Raw genomic sequence first — 25,319 nt, forward strand, 5'->3', positions numbered from 1 at the left:
ATTGTTTTCACAAATAAACGCAAGTCATAGCGAAGAAATGTTGCCACTATTATAAAGTACAATCTGTCACGAAAAAACAGTCTCCGAGTCAGTGGGATACATGGAAGCGTTCCAGAGTTATGACATCATAAAGTGACAGAGGTCAGAATTGTAAAAATTGGCCTGGGGTGAAGGGGTTAAACAGACGAAAACATGTGCAGAATGTAAAGGTGTAGTAGCGTATTTTTTACAGGATATTCCATACAGTGCCACTGAAAGCCTCTAAATTACAGGGGTGTGTAACGTATGTATAGTCGGTCACCTCGTTCCCATAGAATTCACAGAAGAACATTGTGAAAGGACGACTATAGAGCCATCTTATCAAACCCTTGGCTATTGTATCTGCTTCTATATAGAAATACAATGTGTATGTTTTGTAAGATTTAAAAAAGAAAAAAAAACATACATTTTATATATTTTGTTATTTTTTTTATATGTTGAAAGAATATTATCAGTTTACACCATGTGATGTCTTGTTTTCAGTGGGAACTCCATACTACATGTCACCAGAGAGGATACATGAGAATGGATACAACTTCAAATCTGATATTTGGTCATTAGGATGTCTACTTTACGAGGTAACTAAGAGACACGCGTGCATACAGTTCTAAATGGTATTCTCCTGGCACAGGATGACAGAAACATCACTGATGCTCCAGACCTCCTCCGACTGTGTACGCTTACGCTCTTATTAGCATCCAGCCTAAGTATAGAAGTGTAAAATATATATATATATATATATATATATATATATATATATATCCGTTGAAGTTACAGAAACATGAGCAATAGCTTTTCTTGTCAAGCAATGTTGCGCCGTCAGGAATGTTTTTGAGCCTCCATTCCCCCATATTATTTAGCAGGAGCCATCAAACCTTACCAGGCGGCTGACCAAGTATGGAGCCCTACAATAGATCAGTCTATCTCCATGTGTGTGAGATGATTATAAAATGTATCATTGAGTGTATGCACACATAAATACATACAGATGCATACTGATGGTCTGCTAGGAGGCTTCAGGAAAATTGATATTTCTTTCACTTACTCAGCTTTATATTTACTTGGTGTACTTTCCGTTATTTATAAGAAAAGCCATTATAGTGCAAGGCTGAGCACAATAGCCATTTTATTAAATGCATTGCTAAGCAGATTTGGCTAGAAGAGAAAGGGTGCTTCTCTGTCACCTAGACTCCTGTATGGGGGTTGGTGCTGCACGATCAATGCCTCTCGCCTTGCAGGGTCCTGTATGGCATATGGGAGTCTGGGTGGCAGGGAAGCTCGCTCCATGCTATAGTCAATAGATATAGGTATTGGCTGCTGCCACTTCGTTGCCATGTAGAAGCATTTTTTGCTATACATGTAATTTTGAAATCTGAATATTTTGCACATTCCTGCACTTTTTTTTTTTTTTCTACATTTGTGGAGGTACATTTTAAGTTGTGAACAGTTAAGTAAAAAAAACTAAGCTCCATCTTGAGACTCTGTAGTGGAAGAACCCTGTCTCAAGTGGACGAAAACTACAAATAAGAATTATAGAATTCTTTACAGCTATACAATACAGTCAAGAAGTGGCTACAGAGGAAAGTTGACAATATTGATATAGGCGTGCGTACACGTGTGGTCAAAATTGTTTGGATCCCTGAATGCCAAATACACTATGTAAAATATCTCTTCTGCTAAATTAAATGTCAATGTGTGTGTGTGTAAATTCATATGTGTGTGTATTCTTTATATATGTATAGGAGATGAGCGGATCGATTCAATTCATTGGACTCGTATCCAGTGTCAAGGTCTTTGGTATATGACTGCTAGATGGGATGCCATGAGCCTCTTGCCTTCTGGCACCCCCTGTGTAGCATTTGACTTGTAAGGGCTTGCGCAATGCTATCTGTGCGACATGACACAAAGATGATGTCACGCCACTTCTGGCTACAGGGCTGTGGAGTCTGAGTCATGGAGTCTGAGTCAGAGCCCATTTTGGTGGAGTCTGATTCAGTGTCATGGAAATTGAGGAGTCGGAGGTTTGGCTTGCCGACTCCACACCCCTGTTTACCTATCTGAGTATATGGGTTATTCACCCACACCAACCATATTTCAGCTCTCTGTATGGAGCCTTTCTCTGGCTGTGCTACATAGTCACATACTGGGATACATTTACATGCATATTTATTACATTGTGTAATATCATTTGTTGAGGGTAATTACTGTCTTCCTGTATATAGTAACTGTTTACAATTGTTTATCTAAGTACATTCATATAGGACAAAGACTATAATTACGTATGCTATAAATATAACACAAATAATGCCATAGTTCATATATATTTAATAAACAAGTGTAATAACAGCCCCATAAGTATCAATTGAAAATCATTGGGGAGAGCTTTAATCTGCTGTTGGGAAGAGAAAGCAACCCTACCATCAGTCAAAAGCTGGAGAGAACGGAGATGGAAGAAACCACTAGGAGACAGGGACAAGAAGCTGACAGATGTCAGCAATGGCAGCCTCTAGACGTTCCTTGTAGCCATGTCCTATCTTATGTGTCTTATTTCTTTTTTAAATGACAGGTCATTTTTTTCCCTCAATGTTTCAGGAAATTTTATTCAAGTCTTCTAATGATGCACGTTAGTTACATATACATTCTTTCTGAAGTAGGACATTTGCCTCTTTATAGTAAACAGGGGAGCTAATCGTGTAGCAAGGTATTTCTCAGATGCTGGAACCTTCAGTTCACGGGTAGATTTTTTTTTTTTTTTTCACACCATTGTTCATCCAGTTGAATGGGACCAAAAATTTGTAAAAGTAAGAGTTAAGAGAGGCAGTACATTGTTTCAGGAAGTTTAGCCTACCGTAAGTGGGGGGCGCTGCTAAGGTGGGGGAACGTTTCTTTTCTTTTCCCATTATCCATATTAGCTTGGGTCCTGAGTTTTTCAGTTTTATTTTATATACACAATAACGACAGTATTCTAAAATGTGACCCAGAGCGATATGAGTATAGGAACCGTAAATGTCCTTTACTTAGAGGTTTTCTGGTTTTGGAAAGCCCCTTTGCCCTGTCTGCAGTTTGTGTTTTTTTATAAAAAGAAAAAACCCAGAAAGCTAAACTTTACTCACCCTCCCCGGGTCCAGTTTTGAGTTTGTCACTGCTCTTGTTATCTGTTGTCACATTGTCAGCTCTATAGCCATTGACATTAGCGCTAATCTATGCTCGTGCGGTCAACTAGAGCAGAGCCACTGAGCTCCGTTATTGGTTGCAGTATGTGCTGCAGATGACAAACTCCCTGAGACTGCATTGGACCAAAGAAGCATGAGTAAAGAATTTTAAAAAAAATTTTTTTTAAGAAGCTGCACTTGTGTTGGTGCTGTTTCAAAACTGAAAAGACTCTCTTTTAATTATGCTTATTCCCTTATTACACACTCTTTGTAATTATGTACTTCCCAGTTTGAACCAGTCACAGAAGAAGAAGTAAGCAGGCTCCTTGCATCTTCTCGCCCAACCACTTGCACCAGTGACCCATTTCCGTCACATCTGCTCCAGTCCCTTTCCCCTGCTGTCACCCCTCACCTAACTAAAATATTTAACCTCTCTCTCTCTCTTCTGGTATCTTTCCCTCCTTATTTAAGCATGCCAGTGTAGGGAAGGTGACCTGACGGACGGACGGACTTGTCAGAATAGAGAAAGGAAGGTTTGCACAGTTTAGACAGGTGTCAGTTATTACAGGGGGAAACAACTAGGAAAGTGTAGCGGACGTGCAGTACCTTGTGTTGACCATTAGAGGGCAGGGAGGAGTGTGAGCATAGGACTTGACATCAGCTTAGGGCATAAGAAACCGTTGGTCATGGGGGGTGGAGTTAGAGGGAACTGGGAAAGATATAAATTTGACAGGAGGGTTCCAGAAAGTTCCAGTCCCCAGAGGGAGCTCAAGTGACCGGAATACTACGACAGTTTTGTGCACTGTGAGAGAACCAAACCAGGGGGACTGAGGAGAGAGAAAGTCAGGGGGTGGTCCTGACACAAAAGTACCGCAGTATAGACGAGACACAGAGGAAAAGCATACAGTATTGAGGGAGACGACTGATCAGCAAAAGTACTGTTGGTTTACGGGCCTAAGGCGGCCACAGTGACGTATCTGACAGGAGCGTCGAAGAGTGAAGAGGGGACGGTGTGTACATGTACGTCCCCGGTGTAAAGTACGGTGTGCTTGAAGCGGCCCTGGATATGGATGGCCGTGAACGAGATATTGTGGTGTACTGTGAGGGCCGTCAGTCGGACGGTGAGAGAATAAACTTGGAACCCGAAACCTGCCTCATCTTGTGTCTATACGTTGCTGCGCGGTACCCAGAGGGACCACCCCCCAGCCCGGCCCACCGACCCTACACCATCATACATCCACTACTTAAAAAACCATCCCTCGACCAAAACTGTGCCGCTAACTATAGACCTGTCTCTAATCTTCCCTTCATCTCTAAACTCCTGGAACGCCTGGTCCACTCCCGTCTGATCAGCTATCTCTCTGATAACTCTCTTCTCGACCCTCTGCAATCCGGTTTCCGCTCTCTACACTCTACTGAAACTGCCCTCACTAAAGTCTCTAATGATCTACTAACAGCTAAATCTAACGGTCACTACTCCATGCTAATTCTCTTGGATCTCTCTGCAGCATTCGACACGGTGGATCATCAGCTCCTCCTCACTATGCTCCGCTCCATCGGCATCAAGGACACCATTCTCTCCTGGTTTTCCTCCTATCTCTCTGACCACTCCTTTACTGTATCTTTTGCCGGCTCCTCCTCCTCTCATCTTCCCCGTACTGTTGGGGTTCCTCAAGGATCGGTTCTAGGACCCCTCCTCTTCTCCTTGTACACTGCCCCTATTGGTCAAACAATCAGTAGATTTGGTTTCCAGTACCATCTCTATGCTGATGACACCCAATTATACGCTTCTTCTCCTGACATCACGCCAGCCTTTCTAGAAAACCCTGGCGATTGTCTAAACGTTGTGTCTAACATCATGTCCTCACTATATCTGAAACTGAACCTGTCAAAGACTGAACTCTTTGTGTTTCCTCCCTCTACTAATGCACCTATACCCGACACTGCCATTTCCATGTGTGGTTCCACTATTACTCCCCAGCAACATGCCCACTGTCTTGGGGTCATACTTGACTTCGAGCTTTCATTCACCACCCACATCCAATCACTGGCTCACTCTTGTTATCTGCATCTCAAAAACATTTCTAGAATTCTACCTTTTCTTACCTTTGACTCTGCAAAAACTCTTACTGTTTCTCTTATTCATTCTCGTCTTGACTATTGTAACTCTCTTCTAATTGGTCTCCCTCTTTCCAAACTTTCCCCCCTCCAATCTGTCTTGAATGCTGCAGCCAGGATCATATTCCTCGACAATCGTTACACCGATGCCTCTACCTTGTGCCAGTCCTTACACTGGCTACCCATCCACTCCAGAATCCAGTACAAACTTATTGCCCTCACCCACAAAGCACTCCATGGCTCAGCACCACCCTGCATCTCCTCCCTTTTTTCAGTCTACCACCCTACCCGTGCCCTCCGTTCTGCTGATGACCTGAGGTTAGCATCCTCGATAATCAGAACCTTCCACTCCCGTCTCCAAGACTATACACGTGCTGCGCCAATTCTTTGGAATGCACTTCCCAGGTCAATACGAGTAGTCCCCAATCCCTACAATTTTAAGTGTGCCCTGAAAACTCATTTATTCAGACTGGCCTACCGCCTCAACACATTAACCTAACTATCCCTGTGTAGCACAGTCAAAAGTTTTACCATAACCAGGTTCCCCGTATCATGTTCCCACATGCTTTATGCATCTATTAGCACTCTGTGTCTGTACTGTTACACACTTAACATTATGGCTGGTCCATACAATCAGGGCAACTGTTACCACCCACCTTTCGTGTCTCCCCTTTTTCCCTCATAGATTGTAAGCTTGCGAGCAGGGCCCTCATTCCTCTTGGTATCTGTTATGATCTATGTGATTATTGTTATGCTGTAATGTCTATCGTCTGTACAAGTCCCCTCTGAAATGTAAAGTGCTGCGGAATATGTCGGCGCTATAGAAATAAAATTTATTATTATTCCCAGTGTTATTGCTTCTGTATAGACATGGGTGCGTGTAAAAATCAGCAGGACTTGTACACTAGCAAGTGCCAGAGGAAAAAAAAGCATTCTTCATAATGGTGCAATCAATGTCCACAGTAGTCCCATGTTGTTCTACCCGTATTTTGTGTTGTAGATACACATCTATGTTTTTGGCGAATTACTTTATTCAAATATATCCTAAAGCAACAGTCTTGGACACATTATGCCCCAATTTCATGATCCCCTCTCAAATCTTCTGAACAATGTCCATAAGACTTGCTATGATTTAGTTTGTATCAGAACTGACATTCACTTGAAGAAGCCCTCCTCCCACAAAAGTTTTTATCCTCTTAATATATTGCAATCATATTATATAGCACTGTGTACCTACAATTGCTCATTTTGCCCTTTTACCCAGCTAATTCTTCTCTTTTTCATTAGGTCTATGACATCACGTGATTAAAAACTGACAAGCTGAATCTTTCTAAGTGCTATGTAGAAACAGGAGGTCTCATTTCCTGCATGAATCATCACTGCAAAAGTCTCTGGCAAGGGCCAGGACTTGAGTGGCTGGGTCAGTAGTTGGAAGAGGGGGATGACTCATGCAGGGAAAAGAGACTTTCTGTTTCTGCATATAGTAGAGAAAAATTAAGAATTAGTGGAGTAAAAATTAGCAATTATAAGTACACACTGCTATATATTGATGACTGCAATATATTAAAAACTTCTGATGGGAGGAGGAGGAGGGCTTCTTTAATGAGTAACAGCACTAAATGTAAAGGTTTATGCTTTTCTTTGGGATTTCATTCATCTTACATGCCTCTACGACATCGGGTATCTGACTGGTCACTGGATAAAGTGCTTGCATCTCCCAGTGTGGAAACATTTCATTTCCCAATTGTAGACTAATTGACCCATGTAGTGGTGTGCCTTCGCTTTCAAGCCTTCTTTAATCTTCATTAATTGCCTGTTCTCGCATCAGGCCTTTAGCGTAGTTGCGTGATTGTTTTGCTTAGATTACAACATTTTGGCAATATGCCTGATCTTTTTCTTTTTTTTTATTGCCCACTTAATAATGCTTAATAATGCATTATAACCAATGTACAGTCCAGGTCACCATTTCAAAAATTGCACTTTGCACTCAAGCAAATTATGATACACCTTAAGATATAAAAATCTATTCTACTTTCTACTTAATTCAGTGAAGAAATTAATGAGGATCAAGTGGCAGAAATGAAATTGCAAAGTGAATTTTTTTTTTGTAGTTAAATTGCACTTAGTTATTTTGGATTTTTTTAATTGACATGCAAACACGATGAGTCCAATTAATAAGGAGATGATTTGCTTTTAATACACAGACCTTTACAAGCTAAAGTAGGTATTACATGCTATTTTTTCCCTTTGTCTTATTGTTAAGCTCAGCAACTGGATTCTTGACAAGGTTGTAAGTTGGTGGCTTTTCAACACAGCATGGGGAGAGAAAGCAAAAGAGAGGGAGAAAGACTGCCACCAGCCTTAAAGACAGACAGTGGGATCCTGTCCTTCCACGACACCCCAGGAATACTAATCAGGCCGTGAGGTCAGGAGAGCAAGTCAATCATTCCCCAAGATCGGCTCAGTGTGCAAGATCAAATTAGCCTGAAAAATTCAGCTGCCGAGAGGAGAAATAAAAAGGGGGAGTGAGGTGGAGAGGAGGGAGGCAGGGGGAGGTAGAGGGAGAGAGCAGCTGTCAGAGAGAAGTCGGGAAGATACACTAATGAAGCAGATGAATAGTGCATAAAGCTTCAAAATAAAAACAGGACAGTTGACATTTTTCATCTGTCAAAGCAGGAGATGCATGAAAATATACTAGTCGCGGTTGGCTCCTCCGGGGGACGTTCTGCGTGTTATTTTATTATTTTTTTTTTCCCTTCCCACCTACAACGTGTGACATTAACCTGTTCACTGACAGAAGCGCCCTGCAAGGCACTGCTAGGCAGTGGGATTTCGGGAATAGCAGGGAAGTTGTTGGAAAGAGCAGCACTAAAGCACAATGAATTCTCTTGGACAAAAATATTCCACTTGAACATATACTGTAGATGGCAGGTTTGGGATTCGGGTTTGCTTTCTGATCTGTAAATTGCCTGATTTTTATTGTTATTATTATTTATATCAGATGGACAAGGCTCTCTGTCCTAATATCTTGACACAGACATTTTTGTATTGGTGAATACCTGTTGAGATATCAAATATAAGTCTTTAGATTTGTGCTAAATGGTTTGGGACTCTTTACTTCCTGTATCTACTAAAGGGGTTGTCCACTACTAGGACAACCCCTTCTTAAGCTAAATGTCCGGCCCTGATAAAATATATAAACCTATACTCCCCTCTTTTGCTGCCTCTGTTCCAGTGTTGATGCGGTAAAATGACACGTGAGCTTGGCATCCAATCAGTGCTGGTGTCAGTCTCTGCTTCCTGTCGAAATGAACATGAAGAGGAAGTCTGACCTCAGCTGTAGTCCGGAATTCCGCTTCATGTTCAGTTTGTCCGAAGGCGGGGGACAGTGACGTCAACACTGATTGGGCACCGGGCATCACGTGTCATTTCACCACATCACAGCCCCGGGGAGAGCAAGTACCAACACCACTGGAACAGATCCGGTATGGGAGGTGAGAACAGGTTTATTTATTTTATCAGGGCCGAACATTTAGTTGAAGAAGCGATTGTCCTAGTAGTGTACAACACCCCTTTAGGGCTGCGTTCACACTTGCATTTTAACATTGCATCTAACATTGCATCTGTCTGTTCTATTATTAAGAATGAACAAATGCAATTCAAAAAATAGTTTTGTGGCGTAATTAATTCAAAGAAAAGCAGCAGGGACCCCATTGATTATTATGGGATCCATCTGGGGTCCATTATGTGTTAGTTTTTTTAGAATGGAAGAACAAGTATGGCAGGATGCACGTGACACGTAACGGAGCCCAACCCAAATCTACAACAATCAGTGTGGTTCCTCTGTCAAAAATCAAGTGTGGGATTGCACTTTTTTTGCATTTTCACCACACTTGGAATTATTTTCCCGTTTTTGAATACACGATATGGTAAAACCAATGGCGAAGTTCAAAAGTACAGCTCGTCCCACAAAAAAACGCCCTCACATGGCCATATTGACTGAAAAATAAAAATTTATGGTTCTGGGAAGAAGGGGAGCGAAAAAATAGAAACGCAAAAACGAAAATGGGCTCAGGCGCAAAGGGGTTAAAATCACTAGCAAAGTTTCTCAAATTAAGTTTATTTTCAGACTGTGAAAGTTTGAATAGTGTCATTTTCCTTTAGGCCTCTTTCACACTTCAGTTTTTTGCATCAGTTATAATCCGCCAAAAAGGCGGACAAGCGCATCCGTCCTAAACTGATGCGAACGAATGGCACAGGATCCGTTTTCAGACGGATCCTGAAAATGAAGAAATTTAAAGGAATCGCTGGCCGAGAGAGAGAGTTTTTTTATTTTTGTCCGGCACCCAGAAAGAATTTCGGGTTAAATAAGTGTCTGGAGGATCCGCCAGAGAAAAAAGCGTTACAAGCTCCGTTCTGAAATCTTTGAGGATGGTGACGGACAGCAACTTTTGGCGGATCCTCACAAAAAACGGATGCAACGGACAGCAATCCGTCACAATCCGCCATTAATGCAAGTCAATGGGAAAAAAACGGATCCTCAAAAAAAAATTGAGGATCCGTTTTTTTTCAAAACCTGGCGGATTGTGACTGATTGTAAAAAACGGAAGTGTGAAAGAGGCCTTAGAGGGAATCTGTCAACTGCTATTTAATCTGAGAGCAGAATAATATAGGGCAATAGACCTGGATTCCAGGGATGTCACATATGGCCTATGTGTTTTACTTTCAATAGAGTTAGTGTTTTTATCGGCAGGATATTATCATTGCAGGACTAGGCCTCATGTGTACAGCAGTCAGGTTTATTCATGTCACCCCGCCCCCACCACTGATTGTACACAGGGATATGCAGTTGTCAGCAAGCTTCCGATGAGGGGTGTGGGCGGGGTTATACACAGCTCAGCGTTCAGACCTCATCTACAACACATAAAACATGGATTCTATCAAAACTGAATGAAGCAGTTCAGTAAGTGACACATCACTTTAGTCAGGCTTGCTTGCCCTATATTATACTGCTCTCAGATTACATACCTATACCTGCTGACAGATTCTCTTTAATGCTTTAGATCCACTCATTTTATAAGATTTAATTTGGCCTCCAGATCTTCTGTAAGCTATGGATTTAGATGTCCTGCTTTACCCTGTGTCATCTAAGAGTGCAGATTGATGCAACTACCTTTTTGCTGCTTTTAGAAGTACTACAAAATGAAAATCTGGTGACTACAGTGCTTCCATATATGACATTGTTATAACTGATATAGGTAGCATGAAAAATGTAAGCGCTCACTTGGTGCGCTATGCAACCAAGCATAGCAATGTGCAAACTGTGCAGACTGCCGCCGGCTTCTATGCGGATTACCTCCTGCGTCCGTGGACAAGAATAATAGCGCCACTAGACTTTCTATTTTCCTATCAGACTAAAGCCACTTTTATTGTTGCAGTGATGATACCTGGATAAAATCGTGGTAAGTGCCGAAAACAATACAAATAAATGTTGACATGGGTAAAACAAACGTCCCCCATCCGGACCTTCCTCAGATTTAATCGCTCATACTATTATAACCGAGGAAGGGTCTGGTAAAAGACCAAAAAAGCTTTTGTTTTACTGGTCAACATTTTCATTTTAATTTTTTTTCATTTACCACAGTTTTAACACAGCAGCCTAAAAACTAGTTTTAATCGGACAGCACCACTGAACGTTCCATTTTCCTTTTTGCTCACTGTTACATAAAGAATTATGACATTTAGTAAATTCTACTCACAGTATTTTAGTTACTTATTAACCTTTCTTTGACCTTTTGCGACTTTTAGTCTTGAAATATTTTTTGTTCTTGAAATCTTTGGCCCTAATTCATCAAAGCTTTTGCACCAGAATTCTGGCATAAAAAACTTTGAAAAGGTCACATTTTTTGTACAAAAGTAATGTGACTTTTGGCATTTTAATGCCGATTTCCTCCAGCTCTGACGAAGTGGGTGGAGCTGGGATGGGGCGTGATGACCCTTCCAATTCATCAAATTCATTACAAGTGGTGGTGATGCTTATGCAACAAATCTTATTCCTGTCCTGACCACTTTGTGCCTTGCCTCATTCATTAAAATTGCTTACACCTCTTAATGAATCAGGTACCTTGCACTCCACCCAACCCCTCATCAAGATTAGCGTGAAAAAAAACAGTCTTTATAAATCGTGACCTTTTTATTCCAGATTTGGGCGCTGACTCATTAAAATTGGTGTTATGTTCAGCAGTCTTAAGGGGGCTTATAGGAATTTGGATGTACAGTGGCTTGCAGAGGCATTCTCCCCTCATTGGAATTTTTCGTGTTTTGCTACCTCACAACCTGGAATTTCACTTTTTTAGGGTTTGCATCAGTTCACGTAAAGAACATGCTTACAACTGTAATCATTTGGTTGGACAAAAATAACTGATAACTTCAGTGTGCATAACTATTCACCCCACTAAAGGCAGTATTTTGTAGAGCCTCCTTTTGTAGCAATTACAGCTGCAAGTTGCTTTAGATAAGTCTCTGAGCTTTTCACATCTTGCCACTGGGATTTTTGCCCATTCCTCGAGGCAAAACTGCTCCAGCTCCTTCATGTTAGATGAATTCTTCTGGTGAACAGCAATCTTAAAGTCTGACCACATATTCTCAATTGGATTAAGATCTGGGCTTTGACTAGGCCACTCCTAAACATTTCCACGTTTTCCCTTAAGACACTCAAGTATTTCCTTAGCAGTATGCTTTGAGTCATTGTCTTGTTGGAAGGTGAACCTCTGTCCCAGTTAAAAAATCACTGACACTGAAACTGTTTCATCACCATCCATCTTTCCCTTCAGCTTGAACCATTTTCCATGTCCCTGCTGCTGAAAAACATCCCCATAGCGTCATGCTACAACCTCCATGTTTCACTGTGGGCATGGTGTCCTTAGGGTGATGAGCCAGGTTGGTTTGGCGCCAGACATAGCATTTACCTTGGTGGCCAAACAGTTCAATTTTGGTCTCCTCTGACCACAGCACCCTCCTCCATACATTTGGGGTGTCTTACACATGTCTTTTGGTAAACTCAAAACAAGATTTACAATTTTTGTGTGTAAGTAAAGGCTTTTTTCTGCCCACTCTTCCATAAAGGCCACCTCTGTGGAGTGTACGGCTTATTGTGGTTGTATGGACAGATACTCCAGCCTCTGCTTGTGAACTCTGCAGCATCTTCAGGATTACCTTTGGTCTCTGTGCTGCCTCTCTTATTAATGCCCAGGCTGAGAATTTTGGTGGCGGCCCTCTCTTGGCAGATTTGTTGTGATACCATTTTCTTTCCATTTGATGATAGTATATTTGATGGTGCTCTGGGGGATCATCGAAGATTGGAGTATTTTTTATGACCCAACCCGACTTGTACTTCTCAACAACTTTGTCCCTGACTTGTTTAGAGATCTTCTTGGTCTTCATGGTGTTTGGTTAGCGGTTCCTCTTGCTTAATGGTGTTGCAGCCTCTGTGGCTTTTCAGAAGAGATGTGTATACTGACAAACCATGTGACGCTTAGATTGCACACAGACTTCTTTTCTCTAAGCATGGGACTTATGAATGTAATTGCTTTCACCAGAGATGTCTAGGGGCTTCATAGCAAAAGGGATGAATGCATGTGCACATGCCAATTTTTTTGTTATTTCATCCTATAAATTTATGCAAACTTGGACTATTTATTGCTGATGCATCACACACAAATACAAAAATATTTGAAGACTTGTTGTCATGTAATAAAATAGGTTAAAAAGCCAAGGGAGTAAATAGTTTCTCAAGGGACTGTACAAAATTAATTAGGGTGCTCTCCACTTAAAGAATTTTGTGCATCTTATCAGTGGCGTTCGCCTTGCCAGCAATATTTCTCACTGCAGTAACATTTCTGGTATATCAAACGCCTTCACTTCCCAAGAATTTGACCTGCAGGTACAGCTACATCCAGACCAGTCTTCCTAGCACTGTTCACTTTGACGGCACTTCCCAAAACTGGCACAAAAAACGACACGTTCCCACATTTTTTGCCCAAAAATGTTGCTACTTTTTTTTAAAGTGTTTTATGCTAGCTTTCTGGCATAAACTGATTTAGGGCTTGTTATTTTAACCTGTGTCATGCCACTTTTATAATCTAAATCTAAGTGGTATGAAATGCTTGCAGGTGGTGACAACTGTAAGGTGTTACAAGGCATCGGGGAGTAAAGCATGTTTTAGTTGTAATCTGATGTATAAAGCATGTAAGACACTTTGTCAATCTCATTATGACATTAGTAACACTTTGTTAAAAATGGCATTCTGTATTTGGCACTTAACACTGCTGCTTATATTGCCTCCTTGGTACTGTTCTTTCTCCCTAGAGCCATATAATTGTCTGCTATGTGTAAAGATTGCACTGTCTGCTCCTAAAGAAATGCCAACAACATTCTGTAGTTAAACACTTAATTGAAGCACAAACACATCCCCTATGGAAAACAGTATTGTTTTATCCTTGGACTGATGTGATGTTTTGAGATGACATATTTACAATCACTTTAAACTGTGTATTTTGTATGGTCAAGGCACCTACCTAATATCTCTTAAATAAATGCTGATTTAGGTGTAAAAAAAAGGTAAATTTTATATATATTTTAGTTTAAGAATTATAGCTCTGTAATATATAGCTGATTCTTTTTAAAGGAGCCAAAAGTAATCAGACAATTAGTCAATTTTTGGCTTTCCCTCTTTAATTTTAATCCATCATTAATTAAGCAGTTAAAATGTCTGGAGCTGATTCCAGGTGAGGCATTTGCATTTAGAAGCTGTTGCTATAAACACACAAAATGCAGACAAAGGAGATCTTACTGGAAGAGAAACAGACCATTATTTGGGTGAAAAAAAATGAAGAAATCAATCAGAGAGAGAGCAGAAATGCTAGGAGTGGCGAAATCAATAGTATGGTACATTATGCAAAAGAATAAAAAAGAGCACACTGATGTGCTTGGGGAACTCAAAAATTCCTGTACGACCACAGTAGACAACAGTGGTGGATGATCGTAGAAACCTTTCAATGGTGAAGAAAAACCTCTTCACAACGTACACACAAGTGAAGAACACTCTCCAGGGAGTGGGTGTTTCAGTACCTAAAGGTACTGTCACACTTAGCGATGCACAAGCGATCCCGACAACGATATGGATCGCTGGTGCATCGCTAAGTGGTCGCTAGTGAGCTGCCACACAGGCAGATCTCACCAGCGACATAGCAGCGGTCGGGGTTCGCTACTTACCTGTCAGATGAGGTGATCCTGACGTCCTCCTGCCCGTGTCCACGCGTCGCTCATCTCCACAGCAGGAAGCTGACGACGAGAAACGGCCCAGGTCGTTCACGCGATCAGCGATGATCAGCGGGGGAGCCCGTCGGAGGTAAGTATAACACATAGCGATATCGCTAGCAATATCGCTGCTGCGTCACAAAACCAGTGACGTTACAGCGATATTGCTAGTGATATCGCTTAGTGTGACGGGGCCTTAAGCCTACCATAAAGATACTTCATGAGAGCAAATATTTGACTAGCTGTTTCATTATCTTGTTGCTTTGAAAGCTGTTGAAGGAAATAGCGAAAAATAGGGTCTTATCTGAAAGATAAATAGTTAATACAATAAGACTGCACTCACCAGACGTAGCTGAGATCAAGCATTGAGAAGATTCGCTGCAGCAGATCCAGGGGTCCAAAAAGGACCGGCCTTTAGATATAAAAATTGTGAGAACATGGTCCTTTCTTGTGGTATTTCCTGATAAAGGAGTTCTGTGAAACTCTGAAACGCGTTGAATAAAAACCACAATTATTAATACGTCTGGACTTTCAATGATTCAGCAGCGCAGTACAGGACCACCTTCTCCCAATTTTTATTATCTTGTTGCTTGGCGTATAACCCTTCTCGCTGGAGCCAATTTCCCCTTCCTCAACAACCAGATGTTTTATTTCTGATATGTCACTTAATCTGGTAGTAACTTTTGAATACTTCTATCTCATTGATACTGAAACTGTTGTTTTTTTTGTGACACATTGTCATTTATGTTAATGTTAAATTTAGGTCTGTGTGAAATGCATTTATAAAAAAAAAAGTAAATTTTTTATAAATCTTTTTTTATTTAAATTTTTATGCAGTTAATACAATCATGCCCAGCAGTTAACCTTGTTTACTTGAAACCATTTTTTTTAAAACCTCCATTTATTTTGTTACAACGTTAAAAATCTTAAAATTCAGTAGCTGTTTGTTTTTTTTACACAAATTTTACAAAACCTACCGTATTTTTTATTGATCCCTTCCATTTTGAAGTCACTAAGGAGCTTATTTGTCAGAAAACCATCAAATAATATCCTAATTTAAAAACTGCACCCCTCAAATAAATCAAAGCCACACTCAAGGAGTTTAATTACCGTGAAGCACCTGAAGAGCTATCAAAGAGAAATTAAATAAAAATTAGCCCCCTATTTCCTTAAACAGATGACCGACCCGAGTGGGGACTTGTTTTTTGTAAGAAGACTTGAAGTTTTCATTGGTAATATTTTGGAGTAATTTAACTTTTTTGCTTTTTAGGCTATGTTCACATTTGCTCTACACTGGAGACATCGGAGTATGTCTAAACCTGCGAAACCCATGATTCAAACAGGATCTTTGACAGAACTATTCACTATAATGAGGCAGTCGAAGTTACTCGGACTTTACACTTTCGTGCGTGCCTAAACACACAGGACACTGTTGGCACAGAGGTCATACGGAGTCCATTTGACTCCACCTGCGTCATTCTGGGATGGTTCCTTTGTTTGAGGGTTTTGTCAGAATTTTATTTTTTTTCCTGAGTTTTGGACAAAAAAATGAAACTCACTGTAATTGCTCAGTTCAGGTCACAGGATCAATATATAAACCGTGTTTTATTCAGATTTTTGAGGCAGAATAAATGCTCATACAGCAGTATATGATTTTTTTTTTTTTTTTTGTGCAATTCTCCATACAGTAATATGTGAGAAGACTGCTTTGTTCTTCTAGTCGGAACAATTACAGTGATACCAGTTTAACATTATTATTTTGTTTGCTACTTTTTGTTTTTTTTATAGTGTTTATCATATGGGATAAATAGTATGACTGTTTCATAATTCGGGTGGTTCCGGATGAGGTGATAACAAATGTGTATTTTATATTTTTTTATGTTTATTTCTTTCATAACAAATACCCTTTTTTATGGCTAAACATATTTGCCTTTTTTTCAGTCTCTATTGTGGGGGTGTGGTGTGTATTTTTTTTTTTGTGCATTGGGCGGATTTCTCGCTGTTCATGGGTGCTCTACATGGAAACAAACTACTGTTAGATCTACTCTCAAACCAACTTAAGGAATATTAAACATACAAAATGCACAAAAGTATCCTAGTGTTTACATTGAATGTCCTCCTTTTTATTTATTTTTTTCCCTACATCTCTGTCTCATCCAACCTACATTCCCATGATGAGTATTTGGGCTTTTAATTTGCTGATTTTGTGCAGCTATTGTTGTTAAAGAGCTCGCTTTTTGTCTTTTTGGTGTGTTATTTTTTAATAAAGTTGCTTTGTTTTTGTTCCTGGTATTTAGCTTAGACAAAACTGTGATGCAGTCATGTGCGGATTAATGTGTTTTTTTGCCAATGTATTTAATGCAATTTAATGTGGAAAATCTGCGCATAAACTTCAGTGCATCCGCAAGCGAAATTGACTCGTTGCAGATTTCAAATGCGCACCGCAGGTCCTTTTACACTGGGAAGAAAAGCACAGTGGGCAAGAGATTTCTATAAATCCCATCTGCCTTGACGGAACTGTAAGACGCTGCATTTTCAGCAAAGCAAAAATTTGTGGTATCAAAACCTCTTTGTGGGAACTTAACCATAGTCTGCAGCATTTTAGGCATGATCCTGAGAGTCATTCTCTTAGAAATCGTACAGAGGACACAGTGAGGGCCGCTATAGTCATTTTATTTGTTTTGTTAAATTTAAACCTCCATTTATAGTTTGTGTTCCTCCAATACTGGACCCATATTACAACATATCAACTTACCGTGTGAGATTAAAAAAAAAAAAAAAAATTCCAGAAAAAATAAAAAACATTATTCATAGGAATTAAAACCAGAAAGGCCAAGTTTACATGTGGTAGTGATGCAACACAAAAATGGCTTTCTACTAACTGAAAAAAAAAAAAGTCACAACTATTGTAATTTTCATGAGTGGCTTATATTTTGTCTGTGTCTTATACTGAATAAGAAATGCATGTGTGAACTCTTTTTATTTTGATTTATTATAGATGGCGGCATTGCAAAGTCCTTTTTATGGAGACAAAATGAACCTGTACTCCTTGTGTAAGAAGATAGAGCAGTGTGACTATCCTCCTCTGCCATCTGACCACTATTCTGAGGAGGTATGTCAGTGGAATTCTGTCATCTTAATTTCTGCTTTAAACCTTCTTTTTGGAGACTTATTTTACATTCTGCTGTGTCTTTGGAATTATGAACACTTGAGGGTATATGTACGATGGCTTGTCTGGTGTCTAGTCCAAAGGTGGGCAATTAATTACACCAGAAACTGTGACTGTTGTGGAGGCCTGAACCAATATACTAAAATTAATTCTGTGCAATATTAATATTAACATATTAATTATAATTCTTTTATATTCATATTAATTGTATGACTTAATATTGAGCAGAATTAAGTATGTTGATGTCCCTCTATATACCTTATGAGCCACCACACAGCCTTATATATATATATATAGTATGAGCCCTCCCATAGCCTCCCATGTGCAGCATGTGCTCCACGTAGCCTCCCACGTGCAGCATTTGCCCCACGTAGCATCCCCTACGTATAGCATGTGCCCCAGACAGCCTCCCATACACACAGCATGTGCCCCATGTAGCCTCCCCTACGTCTGCAGGTGCCCAACGTAGCCTCCCCTTCCTACAGCAGGTGCCCCACAGAACCAGCCGCCTATATGCTTACAAACATCCCATTCACAAAAAAAAAAACTTACTCAGCTTGCTCTTGTTCCTCCTCTGCCCTCTGCCTCTACGATGCACTGACTCTCCACAGTGCGCAGCTAATGCGATGTAATTACATCATCACGAATGCTGGCTCACATGCTGATTGGTGGAATACGGAGCCAGCGGCGCCATCCTTCACCAATGTATTCACCGCTGCCTGAAATCTAAAGTATGCGAAGAACTTGGGCTGCAAGTGGCGGCGGGCGGGAAAGGGCACGGTTTCAACCCTTTGGCCATTTCATTCCGTGGGCAGCACTTTGCCCAGGTCTGGTCTAGTCTATAAGGAATAGCACTGTGTAGCAGGATGGTACGACAAGAAGTTTAGATAAACACCCACTTTGCCAACTATAATCTGAGAAGTGGTTTGGAAAGCAGGAGCTGAGTCATTTTACATTCTTTGCCACCTCATTTTTTTATTTACTGTATTTGTTTTCTCACTAAACAATTTTAACTAAGTAGTGCATATGTGTAAGGCTACTTTCAGACATCAGGCTTTCGGTATCTGGCATGGTGCGGCGAAAAACCGGACTACCGGATCCGGCCGCAAATGCTGACACCGGAAATGCGGCGAAAAACCTGTCCGGCGTTTGGAAAAAACGTTGCTTACAACGTTTTTTCCAGACGCCGGATTGGCAATTCTTGCCGTATACGGCAAAAGCCGGACGCGCCGCATTGCCATCTGGCGCAATTCAGCGGCAATGAAACTGCACGGGGGAAAAAGCCGGATCTGGTCGTAACAGGCACCAGATCCGGTAGTCCGGTTTTTCGCCGCACCATGCCAGATACCGAAAGCCTGATGTCTGAAAGTAGCCTTAGAAAATGTATTGCTGGCAGTAAATGTTCGTATTTGTACATCTTACAGTGCACTCACTGGAAGATCTCGCAAGATTCCAGTTTGTGTAGGGTTATAACGCAATGATAATAGGCAGTAGGCAGAGAAGAAACCATTTCCGAAGTCTCTAATCCTAGAACAGGTTACAAGAGGGTTTACCCAGACCCCTCTCAATTGTCTGTGATCATGCTGGTAGTTACCGTTACGACAAATATAGCACCATTACTGCACTATTGCTATTATAGCACCGTTATTGCCCCTCCTAAGCGGAGGTCATCTTTGCAGGTGACAAAATAATTTGGCGTGATCAAAGGATCCGCATACACCTAAAAACTTGTGGATCAGGAGTCTCTGAGGTCTAGGGGAGTTTATTACTAGGAGAAAAACAATGTTGGGAACGGAAATAGATGCTGCCTTTGCTGCTCCACATAGAAAAGAGGACATTGTGCATAGATGAGAGAAAGCCTTGCATGCTGAAAGTGAAGTCTCACCCCTGTTGTAGTAAATGTCATCAGTGCGTCTGCCAAGTTTTCCCAGGCCTGAAGCGGTTTCGCCGGCGGTTTGGCTGCTGACCCTGCGGTAGCGCCGCCTTTTACGGTTTATGGTCAGGTATAAAGAATGGATGTCTTCCTGACTGAGGTCGCCTTAAGAGTGCACGTCTCTTCTCTTAGCCATATCAGGGTTTCCGAAGCGTGAAGCGGTTAAGATGTGACAAGAGATTGAAGGTGTGCACAGTAAGGTCGTTTTGACATTGCTGTACATTATGTTCCCTTTATGGGGCAATTAGTGGCACTTTTTCAGGCCGATACTGTGCTGAATTTCCCTGAAAAATATGCCGTGTGCACATAGCCTTATGTTCATGGTGGTTATACAAAATTACAATGTGCTTCAGGGTGGTATTTGAAAGGCATTTTCTAATCATAGACTGCAATTGTTACTCCAAAATCATCTTACTATGTGACCTTACAATCTTGATGCAAATGTTTTGGCCTTTTTTTGGGGGAGTTGCACATTTTAAAGATTGTCATGCACACACAGCTCGTGATATGGTCCATTGTTGGTTACACTCGGTACATGCTGGCATAAGTGAGAACTTCTGGTGCCCCATATGAGATATGTAGATTATTGATGAGCAAATATTTCAATATTCAGTTTGGATTACGTTCTCCGAATTTGCAATATTCGCCTATTAATTCGTCAAATATTCGCCGAACATAACCGGACACTATTCACGTCAATGAGAGTCAAAAACAAACACATGCACAACACCTTATAAAGGCCTCAAATGCTGCCAAAATGCATCAAATGAGGGACAGACACCAGGAAAGTGGCCTCAAATCACCCACATTACAGATTTTAGCATGGCACTGCAGCAATCAGCCAAGCATGAGGTGTCGGGGTCTGGGACAGCATTTACATACAAAGAGGTGGCACCAGGTGCTACCCCATGGCTGACCTACAGAATGTGGCAGCTGACCCCCTACAGCGGGTTAGCTGCTAAGGCCCAAAGGAGGGATGAAAAATGCACACAGGCACTGTAGGGACTCTGGAACCACGGGTGCAGAGGGGACGGGCTGAGGAACAGAAAAGCACTGGCAGGTGCGGGCTGGACCTGGTGTTAGACAGATGGGTGCTGGCAGGTGCGATCTGGAGCGGCTGATGGACAGAAGAGCACAGACAGGTACGTGCAGACGGGCACAGACAGGTAAGATCAGACGGGTACAGGGTAGACAAGCAGACAGACGGACCTGGGTAACCTGACAACTAGCAAGCATGCAAGGCAAACAACGTAACTCAGGTACCTCTATATTGGAGGAGAAGCCTTAAATAGATGGTGTCGCATAGCTATTGGTTGGGAATATCTTAGGTTGATGTGGGCGGTCCCTTTAGGAGGGAGGGAGCGCGAGTGCTCCCTATAAACATAGTTCCCTGTCCTACAACTGAACCTTGGTGGACACCGACAGATAGGGGGCGAGATGAGGAGGTGGTGTGTGTGTGGGAGACACTGAATGTGCTGTCTGTTAGGTACGAGGAGATTCAACAAAGGGCCAAGTCTGTAATGTCAACAGATCAGAAAGTCTGTAGTAAGAATGAATGGTCCACTGTGTCAAAGACAGATGCCAGGACCAGGAGAAGGAGGACAAACTTGCGTCGCTTTCATTTGGCGGTTAGTAGCTCGTTGGTGACTTTAGTCAGGGCAGTTTCAGTGGAATGGTGCGTTCTGAAGCTAGATGGAAGTCTTCAAGCAGAGGCTGGACAGACATCTGACTGGGATGATTTAGCGAATCCTGCTTTGAGCAGGGGGTTGGACCAGATGGCCCAGGAGGTCCCTTCCAACTCTACGATTCTATGATTCTAGATTGTACACGGTCAAAGAGGGAACAAGAGGAGAGGTAGAAGAATGGTTCAAAATGGACGTGTTGTTCCAGTATTTTGGTGGCATGGGGAGAAATGATATGGGGTGATAGGTAGACATAGAGGATGGGTCAAGGGTTGGCTTTTTGAGGATGGGTGTGATCAAGGTATGTTTCAATCACGATGGAAGACACCAGTTGTTAGTGACAGGTTGAAGAGATGGGTTATGCTTGTGATGAAAACTGTGGTAAAGCTTGGAATGAGGTGGGACGTTATTGTGTCAAGTTCACAGGTGGTGAGGCAAAGCATTCAGCTGAGAGGAGAGGGAGGGGGAACTGGTGGACACAGGAAAGAATTGCTGTTTAGGATTGTGAGACAGGTATGATATGAGGGATGAGAAGTCGGTTTGTTTTGCTGCAGTCAGAATTTGTGCAGCACTTTTACAACTTCTGTTACTGGACGGGCAACTCCGTTCCCTTTCTTTGACAGCCATACAACGGTATGCTTTGTAAATGAGGGCCAGAAAGAACAGGTGCTTCAGTAGATGGCAAGCGCTGCATCAAGCGGCCTCTGCTTCTCTTCCTCCTCCTTAACATCACACACAATACAGTCCTCAGTGGTGGCACTCCAATTTACCATTTTTCCACCACATCACAACTCTCCAAGCGCCCGACTGACTGTTGGGAACCACAGATGGCTGAGTCTGCAGATCTCTTCACGCATTGAATGCCATGGGCATAGGAAGTGTACTCTAAAGATTCACAGAGTCAAGAGGAGGAAATCTTCTGCACCAATGGCAAAAAATTTTCTGACTTATGATCTATGGCCAGACGGAGTTTTGTCCGAGCACAAACCAAACCCTCTTCAACAGACGTTATCCCCATTGGGTGAAGGTGATCCACTCGTGACGAGACTCAGATATTTGAGGTGCCCGTGGACTGTACTGTTCTGTCAAGGCAGGAAGAGGAGGAGAGTGACTCTCAGGGCGACTAGTGGGAGAACATAGAGGATGATGATGAGGTAGTAGATCACACTTGGTGTAAACCCAGAGGCATGCAGCTGAGTAGCTCAGCAGAGGAGGAAGATGAGGAGGTTACGTAGACAGAGTTATGCAACCACGACAACCAATGCATCCTGAGGCCCAACTCTGGCAGTGGACAGCAGCGTTCACGGTTCTGCAGTTGCCTAGCTTGGGTCTTTTTTTCAGATTTGCAAAAATCATGTTATCTGTCAACTTTCTGAAAAACAACCTAGTAGAGTAAAAAGATTAAATCATTTCAGTACTACATGCATGACCTGCCACATGCGTGATCAACATGCATTAATCTGGGAATGTAATTGTACTAAAATGCAGACTAGCGGGTCTCGCCAACCACCGTCCACCCCATCAACCTCATCTTCTGATTCTTCCTCCTCCCTCACCATGGCAAGTGTTGTCACACAGGTCTCCAGTGGAAGAACCTCCACTTTTATAACCCTTAGACTTGGGGTGATAGCCTGTCAGCTGATAGGGAATTGGACATGCCTGCTGTGTTTGACTGATCTTACCTACCAAGCACACCCAATCTGTCTCAAACAACTGTAACCTCCCTGCCTGTACCTCTCACAGTCCAACAGCCTGTCATGTTCACCCTACTCCACCCTGTGTCGGCACAGCAGCAAAACCTCATTTGTGCAGTGGTGCTCACATAAAAGATTCTTCACTCCTACACATGGCACAGTTAACAGTTTGAATTTCACCATCTTCAATCTACTAATAACAATAAACTTTATTTATATATCACAAACACATTACATATAGCTTTACGAGTCAGCAGTTCATATAAAGCAGTCAAAACTTACCAAGTTTAAGATAATCAAACAAAGCAAAAGTAGTTACGACCCTGCTCTTCAGAGCTAACAATCTACAATGAGGTGGAGGTGACACCAATTACAGGTGCTTATTTACAATGATGGTACAACCATCTTGAGTAAATGGCGGGTAGATAGAGGCTGCATGAGCTTTTTGGATACGGTTGAGTTTGATGGTGAATTATGTTCAGAGAAGTAGAGAATAATTTTTGCCAGAGCTGTATAGCTTAAGAGACCACTGCGCAGTTATATAAAAATCAGCTTCTCTACATGTCTGACAGCCATTCCATTCCAGTGTCGGTTGAATTCCAACCAGAGTACACCTCTTTCTACTTAATGTGCTTCTGATTAGGTGATCACCTGAACCAAATCTTATTTAACGAAGGAAAGTATGAAAATCCCTGCTGTGGTGTTCACAATCCTCTTGCATTAGGACGAGCTGGATGGCAAAACAAGTGCTAGTAATATCCCAAAAGTAATTGAAATGAAAAAATAACTTTTAACCATGTTAAAGGAGTTGAAAAGAAAAGTCTTGAGTGAGGAAAAGAAGGGCTCAATTCTGGCTTTACTAACAGAGGGATACAGTGAGCGTTATGTTGCCTCCATCCTTAAATTTTCTAAGACGGCAGTCCATTACAACAAGGTCAAGCAACAGACATTGGGGACAACAAAGCTACGGACCGACAGAGGGAGAAAATGACTTTCCACTGACTGGGATGACCGTCCTCTTATTGGAATGTCACTCAGCAGCCACAGGATGACATCAAGTGACCTACCAAAGGAATAGCAAATGGCAGCTGGGGTGATATGCATGGCAAGAACAGTTTGTAACAGGCTCCTAGTGGCAGGGCTCAAGTCTTGTAAAGCTAGAAAAAAGCCTTTCATCAATGAGAAGCAAAGGAAAGCCAGACTGAAGTTTGCCAAAAACCATAACGTTGGACCATAGAGGACTGGAATAAGGTAATCTTCTCTGATGAGTCTAATTTTCAGCTTTGCCCAACACCTGATCGCCTAATGGTTAGACGGAGACCTGGAGAGGCGTAGAAGCCACAGTGTCTTGCACCCACTGTGAAATTTGGTGGATGATCAGTGATGATCTGGGATGCTTCAGCAAGGCTGGAATCGGGCGGGATAATCTTTGCGAAGGACCTATGAATCAAGCCGAATACAAGGTTATCCTGGAAAAACAGTTGATTCCTTCTGCTCAGGCAATGTTCCCCAACTCTGAGGACTATTTTTTCCAGCTGGACAATGCGCCTTGCCACACAGCTAGGTCAATCAGTGTGTGGATTAAGGACCACCACATCAAATCCCTGTCATGGCCAGCCCAATCTCCAGACCTCAAGCCCATTGAAAACCTCTGTAATGTAATCAGGAGGAAGATAGATATTCACAATCCATTAAAGAGAAACTGCTTAAAGTTTTGTACCAGGAGTGGCATAAGGTTACCCAAAAGCAGTGTTAAAGACTGGTGGAAAGCATGCCAAGACATATGAAAGCTGTGATTAAAAATCATGGTTATTCCACAAAATATTGATTTCTGAACTCTTCCTGAGTTAAACATTAGTATTGTTGTTTCTAAATGATTATGAACTTGTTTTCTTGGCATTATTTGAGGTCTGCAAGCACTGCATTTTTTTTATTTTGACCATTTCTCATTTTCTGAAAATAAATACAAAATTTAGTGCTTGGAAATTCGAAGACATGTCAGTAGTTTATAGAAGAAAAGAGCAATTTACTTTTACTCAAAAATATACCTATAAAGAGAAAAATCAGACAAGCTGAAAATTTTGCAGAGCTGGATTTATAAAAAGGACTTTGATTAGGGAATGTGATAGGCCACCCTAAACATGTGTTTTTAGGGAGCACCTAAAAATGTCTAAGTTGTGGTTATACTCCTAGTTTCATGGGTGTCGAAGAGTA

At 41.6% G+C, this 25,319-nt stretch overlaps 1 protein-coding gene across 5 annotated transcripts in view; it reads left to right on the plus strand.

Annotated features, from left to right (window-relative positions):
• The window catches only part of NEK7 (NIMA related kinase 7), a 162,392-nt gene that overhangs the window by 128,522 nt on the left and 8,551 nt on the right, over window positions 1-25,319 (plus strand). For all 5 annotated transcript variants that reach the window (XM_073571739.1, XM_073571741.1, XM_073571737.1 and 2 more), the window contains 2 exons: window positions 523-617; window positions 17,626-17,739. In XM_073571739.1, coding sequence (XP_073427840.1) covers window positions 523-617; window positions 17,626-17,739 — 209 coding nt within the window. The remainder of the gene's footprint in view (window positions 1-522; window positions 618-17,625; window positions 17,740-25,319) is intronic.

This window comes from Dendrobates tinctorius, unplaced genomic scaffold, assembly GCF_039654945.1.
Source record: "Dendrobates tinctorius isolate UK_male_01 unplaced genomic scaffold, ASM3965494v1 ptg000029l, whole genome shotgun sequence".
Taxonomy (NCBI): Eukaryota; Metazoa; Chordata; class Amphibia; order Anura; family Dendrobatidae; genus Dendrobates; species Dendrobates tinctorius.